This window comes from Emydura macquarii, unplaced genomic scaffold, assembly GCF_026122565.2.
Source record: "Emydura macquarii macquarii isolate MOO-44397 ecotype Brisbane River unplaced genomic scaffold, CSIRO-AGI_Emac_v2 contig_968, whole genome shotgun sequence".
Classification (NCBI taxonomy): Eukaryota; Metazoa; Chordata; order Testudines; family Chelidae; genus Emydura; species Emydura macquarii.
The window spans coordinates 7,955,624-7,966,142 of record NW_027131105.1 but is presented as its reverse complement, the minus strand read 5'-3'; the positions used below and the strand labels follow the sequence as shown (position 1 = coordinate 7,966,142).

General features: G+C 53.8%; 1 protein-coding gene across 1 annotated transcript; it reads left to right on the top strand.

Annotated features, from left to right (window-relative positions):
* The first annotated feature begins 1,441 nt into the window (after positions 1-1,441).
* On the top strand, positions 1,442-7,230 carry NPAS4 (neuronal PAS domain protein 4). Its single transcript, XM_067544109.1, has 8 exons — positions 1,442-1,616; positions 2,005-2,153; positions 2,641-2,743; positions 3,180-3,429; positions 3,968-4,077; positions 4,187-4,325; positions 4,843-6,122; positions 7,202-7,230. The coding sequence occupies exons 1-8, from the start codon at positions 1,442-1,444 to the stop codon at positions 7,228-7,230; spliced, it is 2,235 nt and encodes a 744-aa protein (XP_067400210.1).
* Positions 7,231-10,519: the final 3,289 nt, after the last annotated feature.

Below are 10,519 nucleotides of genomic sequence, written 5' to 3'. Positions count from 1 at the left end.
TTGCTCTATGGAAATGCTCAGCTCCTGGAGAGAAGTGATACCTGGAGAAGGTGGGGTGCTTAATACAAGGCCGCTGTATGAAAAGGAAAAGGAAAAGAAAACAACTGCAACCGTCAAAAGGCAAAAGGAGTTAATTGTCCAGAGATCAAAGAGATACTTTTAAAGACTGTATCAAATATATTTCTCAAGCCATCTAAATGAGACAATGTTTGCATATTTTAAATTAGCTAGCTAGCCAGATAGATGGTAGAGATAGATGGACAGACAGATGGGTGGATGGTATGGGGATGGATAGATAGCTGGGGTGGATAGGGTATAGGGATGGATAGCCCAGGGGGTAAACGGAATGGGGATCTATAGATCGCTGGCTAAATGGACTGGGGACGGATGGATAGAGAGGTAGATAGATGGACTGGGGCTGGATATAGAGGGGTAGATCTATGGACTGGGGATGGATGGACAGAGGAGTAGGTAGATGGACTGGGGATGGATATATAGGGGTACATAGATGCAGTGGGGATGGATGGATAGAGGGGTAGATAGATGCAATGGGAATAGATGGCTGGATAAAGGGGTAGATAGATGGAATGGGGGTGGATGGATGGATGGATGGATGGATAGAGGGGTAGATAAATGCAATGGGGATGGATGGATAGAGGGGTAGGTAAATGGAATGGGGATGGATATATAGGGGGTAGATAGATGCAATGGGGATGGATGGATAGAGGGGTAGGTAGATGGAATGGGGATGGATATATAGGGGGTAGATAGATGCAATGGGGATGGATGGATAGAAGGGTAGATAGATGCAATGGGGATGGATATAGAGGGGATAGATAGATAGATAGATGCAATGGGAATGGATGGATGGATAGAGGGACAGATAGATGCAGTGGGGGCAGATGGATGGATAGAGGGGTAGGTAGATGGAATGGGGATGGATGGCTGGATAGAGGGGTAGGTAGATACAGTGGGGATGGATAAGATCAGATTCCCCTACAAAATACTTCACTAAGATGAAGTTAATGTTTGACTCTGGGAAGGAGAAGCAGCAGGCTCAGCCTGGAGCTAGATGTGATTCCAAGAGTCAAGTCTCTCCCTGTCTGCTTTTCTCCTAATTCGGTGCAGTGTGTTTCTGTGACTGCCTCCTCCACTCCCCCTCCCTCACTTGAGCACGTCACTGAGGAAAGGGTGACGTGTGGCTCCCCCAGCACATAGAAGGAGGGGGGGAAAGGGGAGGGGGGAGCACTTCCCAGCCATGTCCCTCCATTGATCTGAGCAAATCTTCCCGCCCCACTTTCCTTACCATGCCAGTGCCCACACTCCCAGCAGCCTATAAAAGCCAGGATGCAGGCTGAAGCTCTCAACCAGATCTGCCGGCAGGAATCTGGGAGCCAGTCAGAGGAACAGACTGACCGCCGCCGAGCGTGGAGAAGCCCCGATGTACCGCTCCACCAAGGGCGCCTCCAAGGCGCGGCGGGACCAGATCAACGCCGAGATCCGCAATCTCAAGGAGCTGCTGCCCATCGCAGAAGCGGACAAAGTCCGGCTCTCCTACCTGCACATCATGTCGCTGGCGTGCATCCACACCCGCAAGTCCATCTTCTTCGCCAAAGGTAACCAGCACTGAGTGTGTGTGTGTGTGAGAGAGAAAGAGAGCGACACGTTGCCTGGCTGAGACTGGGCACGGAGACGCTAGGCACCAGCATGCCCGGACAGACACCTGTTGGACACCGGTGCCTGGTGGGTGTCTGGCTATGGGCCACCTCTAGCCAAGGGGGCTGGGGTGGGGATAGACGGTCCCGGGCGCTGTCCGTGGTGCTGAAGTACCGGCTCCGGGCGCTGTCCGTGGTGCTGCCCAAGTGGAGGTGGGTCGCTATCCATGGCTCTGAAGCTGCCCGCTTCTGAGTCAAGGGCTGCGACGGCTCTCTGTCCATGGTACGGCCGGGCTGCAACGCATGGAAAGGGCTTTGTATCTTGATGCCCCCTTCTCCTCCACAACAGGTGCCCTGGGAGGGCTGGAGAGCCTACTGTCACCCCAGGACCTGGAGGATTTCATGCAGACACTCCCAGGCTTCCTTCTGGCGTTCACTGGTGAAGGGAAGCTGATCTACATCTCGGAGAACGTAGCAGAGCACCTGGGGCATTCCATGGTAAGGGCTCAGTTGGTGAGCTGGTGGCTGGGTTAACCAGGCACCCACATTACCGCTCCCCTGCATACTACAGAGCTGGGGGTGAAGGGGGGTGTATGGGGACAGAGAGAGAGACGGGTGGGTGGTCGCTGGCTATCCCTTGAGATGATGGGTGGGTGGGATGGATGGATGTGGGGATAGGTAAATAGACAGACAGACAGATAGTTGTGTATGGGGAGGGAGGGATAGAGTTAATCAGTGAAGAGCTCACTGTATATTTCCCCTGTGCTTGTTGTTAAGCAGAATCTGTAACACAGACACTGTTGGTCTGTGGCTCTGCATGGCAGAAATACACGGCTACCTGCTAACGCTGATCTGTTTTATGTGGCCACATAGAAACCCTGGCACACGGATGCCTGTTGCCAGCCCTTCAGCTTCCGCTACTAGCAGCCTGTTAGTGTGTTGCATGGCAATGTGAACCGACCTCTCACCATTACCTATTCCCCAGGTGGACCTGGTAGCCCAAGGAGACAGCATTTACGACATCATTGACCCCAGTGACCACTTTGTGATGAGGAATCAGCTGGCGCTGCCCTCCCTGAGTGATACAGGTGGGTCCCTGTGTGATTGGAGCTTGCCTTGAAATAAATCTGCATGTGACGGCACTTGGAGTGCCCTCGGGCAGAGCATGAACCAGAGGAAGAGCAGAGTCGAGGGTCTGAGCAGCAGATGAAGGACTGGCAGAGGATACAGACATATATGCAGAGTATGGCAATGGACGTGGGAATGAGCGCGAGCTCAGACACTGTGGAGATATGAGAGGGGGAGATGGATGGATGGAGGGGCTTATACACGGCTAGGTGGCTAGACAGATATGTAGGTGAATGGTCATGTTAGGATGGATTCATTCCTTTACTAATCTAATGATATTCCTGGAGTTGACACTCCCCAGTGCATTAAATTCTTTTGTGAGCTTTCTCCCCTCATGCCCAGACTCCCTACCTTTGCCCCATACACTCATCATCTTCCACCCTTGCTGATTTCCAGATCACTTGTTCCGGTGCCACTTCAACACCTCCAAGACTGTGCGGCGCCAGAGTGCAGGGAACAAGCTGGTGCTAATCAGGGGTCGCTTCCACCCGCCACCGCCCGGCTCCTACTGGTCCACCAACCCTGTCTTCATGGCCTTCTGCACCCCGCTGGAGCCCAAACCATGCCTCAGCCACAATTCTCTCTTCCTGGCCTCCTTTGAGAGCCGGCATACCAAGGACCTGGCCATCCTGGACATCTCTGAGAGGTGAGGAGGGGCTCAGCCTTCATCACAGGGGGAGAAGGGACTTTTTGTCGTGTCCTGCTTTAGGGTATAAAGGGTTGTGTGAAGGGGATAGGGGGTGGTTACCCTATATCTGCGGGGTGCCTTGAACCCAACTCTGGGCAGCTGTAAAAGATGGGATACCAGGCTAGATGGGCCCTGGGCTGAGTCTAAAAACCAAACCCTGATCAAGATCAGGAGCCCCTATCATGCCAGGAGCTCCACAGACCCAGAGAAGAGACAGTTCCTGCTCCAAAGAGCTCTCTGTCTAACTATTCAAAGGTCAGGAGGGGAAACAGAGGCAGCAAGAGGGGAAAGGACTGGCCCAGGGTGAGTGGCAGAGCTGGGAGTAGAACGCTAGAGTCCCAGCTCCCAGCCACCACCTCGGATCCACTAGACCCCACTCCCTTCCTGGGGCCAGAATTAGAACCCAGGTTTCTGAGGCACAGCTTTGCATTGCCCTTGAGTCATTCTCTGCTGATCATGGGTGCTTAATGGGCTCCTCTGCTTTGCTCCCCGGCAGCGTGATCTTTCATCTGGGCTTTGAGAAGAGCGAGCTCTTGTGCAGGTCATGGTACAGCCTGATGCACCCGGAGGATCTGAGCCATGCCTCGGCCCAGCACTGCCGCCTGTGTGAGTATCCCCTGCTCTCCACCCCGAGCAACTGGGAGCTTGGCTGGGCTGATCACGCCCCAGTGGATCCCTGACACTAACCCCCTCCTCCTCTTTTCTCCCCCTGCAGTGGGCGATGCTGGCGAGCCACAGGTGGAAATGGTCATCCGGCTCCAGACCAAGGAAGGGGTTGGCTGGGTTTGGATCTACTCCCTGGCACACTTGGAGAGCACCGAGATCCCCGTCACCTGCCACAACTACATCATCAGGTAGCTGCACACACCTGGCCTCTTCCTGGGTTACAGGCCCCAATCCGGCCAGGGATCCCCTCACTCAGAGTCCTGGGCACTCAGCAGCTTCTGGGATCAGGCCCTGATTGGGTTTGGGTTAGAATCCAGGAGCCCAGGCAGGGTCGGGGACCCTGTCAGGCCAGGCATTGCGTAGCTCCTGACTGAGATCAGGGCCCGCCTTGTGCCACACACTGCACAGACCCAGCATGAGAGATGGTCCCTGCCCCCAAAGAGCTCACAGTCTAAATAGAGGAAGGGAGGGGAAAATAAGGTCCAGAGAGGGGGAAGGGACCTGCCCAAGGTCAGGGGTCAGGAATAGAACCCAGGAGTCCTGACTCCCCGTCCAGTGCCTGGTCTGTGTGTCTGTGCTGCAATAGGTGAGGTGTATTTGAGAGCCCTGGGCTAGGGGTGTTGGAGGCACAAGGAACACCCATGTGGTTGGGGGGGATCACTCTTGCCAGCTCCAGCACTGACCCTGTCTGCCTTTGGTCCCCAGTGATTCGGAAGCCTGGTGCCTGCGTCAGCAGCTGGCCTCCGAGGAGCCGCAGGTGGCCTACGTGCTAAGTGCCGCACCGCCATGTCCTGAGGGACTGCTGTCCCCGGCGCAGCTCTCCAGCCCCGACCAGGTCTTCACGCCCCTGTCCGGCACGCCCACTGGCGCCGCCCCGGCACCTTCCTTCGATTTCGCCAGCCTGGAGTATGCAGAGGGCACCAGCCTGAGCCAGGAGGGGGCGTCGATGGCCATGGAGCTGGGCAATCTCTCCTCCATGGAGGAGACACCCAGCTCTGCCCTGGGACAACCGGATAAAGCCACCGAATTCAGCTACGTGTTCTTCCCCACCGCCTACGAGCCGGCCTTCCCGAGGGAGAACCCAGGCGGCTCCTCCAAGGACTTTGTCTGCACTCCTCCCTACACGCCCCACCAGGGCTGCACCTTCATGTTTGGGACCCAGGAGTCCTATCCTCCCACCACCACTTCCACCTCCCCTCCCACCACCACTTCCACCGCCACCACTTCCTCCGAGCTCCTCTACCCTCCGGAGAACTGCAGTGCTCTCTATGAGAAGTTACCACCCACTCCTGACAGCCCCGGTAATGGGGATTGCACCGTCATGACGCTGCCGGAGGTCCGAGCCCCCCTCTTTATTGATGTGCCCATGGTGCCTGAGGGGGTGCTCACCCCGGAGGCCTCACCCATCAAACAGACCTTCTTCAGATATTCTGAAAAAGAAAAGACTGAGATTGACCTGCTGGCCAGGCACATCAGCAGCTTGGCTGAAGACTTCAGCTCCATCCACTCCCCGGAGCTGTCCCTCCAGGCAAAGCAAAGCCCGGTCAGCCGCAGCTCCTCCCTGCCGGCCGGCGTGTCCAACCCCTGCCTGGACTTCCAGCCTCTGAAGAGCTGGAGGAGCATTGACTTCTCCTTCCTCTCCTGCCCAGAGGAGAGCCTCCTGGAAGAGGACACTGTGGAGCACCTTCTCCAGGACCTGTCCACCTCTCTGTTCGAGAAGAGTGGCGCAGCTGTCCGGTGCCCCCTCCACCACCACTTCTGTGGTGGGAACGTCAGTAGTCCACTAAGCTTGGACGCCGAAGAGAGCGGCAGCGGGGCCTTGGCTCCCTCGCCCTCCACGGACCTGTCTCCAGAAGAGCAGTGCTTTCTGGAAGAACTGGCCTCTTATGAAACAGTCTTTGAGACATGTGCCTCAAGGTCGCCCTGTGATGGGTTAGATGAGTTGTATCAACTCCAGAGCCACCTGCAAGACAGCTTCCATGAAGGTAAGGAGCAAAGGCTGTGCCAGCTGGGGTGTGGGGGGCTGGGTCTGCGGAGGAACTCAGGCTGCATGGCTATGGACTCTAGTGATCCCCTGTTGCCCACCCATTTGCCCCCATCCTGGGGCCCATCACTCGTCCAGGAGGGCAGCCCCTGCACTACAGCACATCTGCCAGCAGTTTATGCCCCTCCCCGGGCACACGTGCCATGGCTTAAGTTCAGCTGTGTGGCCATTTCCAAGTGTGCTGCCAGGGAGCTGTGGAAAGGCAGCCAGATTGCGATCGGGGGCCCTGTCAGCCTGGGCCCTGCACAGACGCCATCTCTGTCCCACCGAGATTGCAATCTAACCAGACACGGGCAGAATTATCCTCCCCATTTTACGGATGGAATATGAAGCCCAGGAGGAGTCAGTGTCAGTGACTTGCCCAGGGTGGAGGCAGTGGTGGAGCTGGGAACTGAATCCAGGGGTCCTGAGCACCAGCCTGGGGGACTAATCTCAAGGCCAGCATTGCAACACAATGCTTCCCCTTGGAAACAGCAAGAGCAGCTGGCAAGGGATTGAGCGAGTGAGGGCCTGACTCTAGTTGGTTACCGCAGAGGGGCAGGGAGCCAGGACTCCTGGGTTCTATCCCAGCAGGAGGGGATTAGCAGTTAGAGCCAGAGGCTGTGTGTGAGGACTCCCACGTTGTCGCCCAGCTCTGGGAGGGGAGTGGGGTCTCGTGGGTGGGAGCTGGGAGCCAGGACTCCTGGGCTCTGTTCCCAGCACTGAGTGAACAACAGGGACCGGTGGTTAGAATATAGGATCAGGACTCTTGGGTTCTCCTCCCACCTCTATCACGCTGCATGTGTCGGTTTCCCCCTTTCGGAAAGTAGAGGAGAATAACCCCTCCCAGGGAGCTATCCTGGGAGGAAAGTTGTGGAGCAGGCCGCCCTCTAGTGGAGATCCATGAAGAGGCTGGCCCTAGATCAGACAGACCTGAGAGCTACTGGGGAGGGCATGCTCTGTGTTTGTGGTGGGAGATGCCTGGGGTGCCCCATGCCCTCTAACGCCCCCCCCGCCATTTTACTTTGTGTCTCCCTACAGATGGAAGCGAAAGTGACCCTTCGTTCTGAAATAAGTCTGTGACTTACTTCACCAAGTATGGCATATTGTCATATTTTGAGGAGCTTCTTCCACCCATACTCGAGCTGAGACCTGACTCCGTGCACATCCGCAGGGGGCGCCAGGCGGGCGTCCCTGGGGTTAGCTTTGGGCGAAGAACTAGTGTTTTTATAACCCCCCCCAAAAAAGACCACTGTTGCGCCGTCGAAGCTAGAGTTGCCAACCAGAGCTCTTGAAAGGACCATTGTACGTGGCTTTACACATAGAACTGTATTCACTCGTAGTGAGTATATGTATGTAATTTAATAAGAAATACTATGGTCACCCTCCCCAAGGCCTGCGCCCCCACATGCATTCAACCCAGTGTTGGAACAAGGCATGGGGGTGCCTGGCTTTGGACTTCCCACCCCTCTGAACTCCCTAGAGAATGGTGGGCATAGGTGGTATCTAACCTACAGCAGTAAGCGCCCATGGCTGTTCAGGTGTTTTTTTGGCAAGTGCATTTCTGTTCCTGACTCAAAAAATGTAAAACAATATTTTCAACTGGCCCAGCTCTGATTTTTCTCAGAGCTGCCCTGGGCAAAATACAGCCTTTGTTGCTACAGCCATTTCACCATGAATCTTCTGCCAGGATTCTAGGCGGGGACTGTCAAAGCTGGCTTGATCACAGTCTCTTGCACAGGGGCAGCTGGACAATTTATAAAAGGCAAATGTTTAAGTGGGGAGTGTGAGTAACAAATGGCCAGGGGATGTGATGGACTCTCCATCATGTGGGCTGTAAACCCAGATTGGGTGACTCTTTCCGAAAGGTCCTCACTCTAGCCTGACCACAAGTAACTGGGCTCAGTGCAGGAGTAATGCGGTGAAATTCTTCAGCCTGTGTTAGCCAGGTCAGACTGGGTCTGATCCTAAGAATTCATTACCCTAAGGGACTGACATTCAAACTCCTGGTCCAACTGTGAGACTCAGCTTTGAGTGAGATTTTTGTTCAGCAGAAGTCATTTAAATTTTTTGTTTCATTTTGAAATGTCACCCGTTAACATGAACTCATCCTGTCTGGAATAATTCCCTGCAAGCACCATCCAGATCTGAGCTTAACATTGTCACCAGAGTGAGCTACTTGGAATGAGTCCTGGCACCAAAAACACCCCTCTCCCCCACCTGGGGTGGGCAGGGGGGTGAAATATACCAATGTAGAACAGAAATGTTTATATATATAAATACAAATATATATATAAATTTTTTTTTAAACACAAGAATGATTTTCTAACTTCTTCAGAGTGGGATCCTGGCGTGGGGCGCAGTCTCTGTGCCACAACAGGGATACGCTGTGAGACATCAGGAACCAGGGGGGTTTTTCCCCCTTTTCCTTTCTTTTTTGCGGTGTTGTTAAAAAACAAATAAACAAATGTTAAGATGTGACGCCCAGAGAGGCGCCATTGTCGCTAACCGTAGAGTTGTCTACGCTCAAGTATCAGGATTGAATCCTCTAACTCTTTACCAATTCGCACATTGCCGAAATGTGGAGTATTGTAAGACACATGTACATTTGTAAAGAAAAACGACGAGATTTCTTTTTTTAAAACAAAAAAGATCATTGTGTCCATCGCTGTACATATATCTCTATATTATATATATGGATCATTGTGCATCAGGTCATGGACAACGTGGAGTCGTTATTTGGTGTGTGTCACTGTGCGTGCATTTGTAATGCCAAAACCTTCGTAATAAAACTGAAATGAACAAAAATCGTGTTGGGCATTTCTTAAGCTACCGCCTAGGGAGATGGTTATTAATTGTATTGTGAAGCTGCATTTGAGATTGGGGCCTCCATTGTGGCAGGGGCTGCACAGATGCCCTCCAAGATTGGGGATCCCATTGTGCCAGGCTCTGGACAGACCCTGACTGAGATCAGGGCCCCATTGGGCCAGACATTGCACAAACCCCAACTGAGACCAGAGCCCCCATTGTGCTGACATTGCACAGACCCTGACTGAGATTGAGGACCCCACTGTGCCAGGTATCCCCATATTCTCCTGAGCAAGGATACACCCGGTCTCTGCTATAGGGCATGGCATGGTGGGAGATGCCTGGGGTGCCCCATGCCCTCTAACGCCCCCCCTCCCAACGTCCTGAGGTCCCTTCCAACTCTAATATTCTATGATGGTGACAAAAACGTCCCTACCCCTTCCCCATCCAGCAGTGCTCTCTGCAGGGTGAAACCGGACCAGGTCCGATGTGCACCCAGATCAGCAGCATTCAGGGCAGGGTGTCCTAGTCCCAGGCTGGTGACTTAGGGCCCCCGCCCTCAGCGCACGGATTGGGTGGGGGGGGATTGCTAACCAGTGGCTGTGTTGATGCAGCTGCCTCTGGAGTGAGGCACGGGAGCTGTTTATATGGGGATTCCCTTGCCCGGCACTGAAATGTAGCTGCTTCTGGGATGAGGGGGGGTGGCTGATTATACAGGAATTCCTTGCCTGGCACTGAAATGCAGCTGCCTCTAGGGTGGGATGTGGGGGCTGTTTCTATAGGGACCTCTCACACAGCACTCAGATGCAGCTGCCCCTGGAGCACGGTGCAGGGGCTGTATAACTCGCCTTGTGGATGTGGGAGAAACGGTAGATGTGATATATCTGAACGTTAGTAGATTTAGACACAGTCCCCATGATATTCTCATAAGCATAGTAGGGAGATATGGTCTAGGTGAGATTCCTATAAGGTGGATGCACAACTGGTTGAAAGACCGTACTCAAAGGGTAGCTCTTGATGGCTCACTGTCAAACTGGGAAGCCGTATCAAGTAGGGTCCCACAGGGGCCTGTCTTGGGTTTGGTTCTGTTCAATACTTGTATTTACGACTTGGCTGGAGAAGTGGAGAGTATGCTTGTAAAAGACACAGAGGACACCAAGCTGGGAGCCCTGCAAGAACAGGCTTGGAATTTAGAGTGATCTTGAGACATTGGAGAATTGGTCTGAAATCAACGAGATGAAATTCAGTGAAGACAAATACGAAATAGGAAGGAAAAAGCAAATGCACAGGTACAAAATGGGGAATCACTGGCTAGGCAGTGGTACTACTGAAAAGAATCTGTGGGTTATAGTGGGTCACAAATTAAATATGAGCCGGCAGCATGATGCTGTTTTGACAAAGGCAAATCTTGCGCTGGGATGTTGTCACAGGCTGACTGGCCCCTTTAAGAGGTAATGGGTCCAGACACACCTGTGATTCATTCAGCCCTCCTCCCCAGGGGGGAAAATTAGTGTAGATACCTGACAGATAGGTAGTGGGGTTAAAATCAGT

Bases quoted from the DNA above. Each gene is read 5' to 3' on its own strand.
- NPAS4 (XM_067544109.1), top strand. From the start codon at position 1,442: ATGTACCGCTCCACCAAGGGCGCCTCCAAGGCGCGGCGGGACCAGATC. The intron at 1,617-2,004 runs GTAACCAGCACT...CCTCCACAACAG, and splicing joins GTCCATCTTCTTCGCCAAAG to GTGCCCTGGGAGGGCTGGAG. The intron at 2,744-3,179 runs GTGGGTCCCTGT...GCTGATTTCCAG, and splicing joins GCCCTCCCTGAGTGATACAG to ATCACTTGTTCCGGTGCCAC.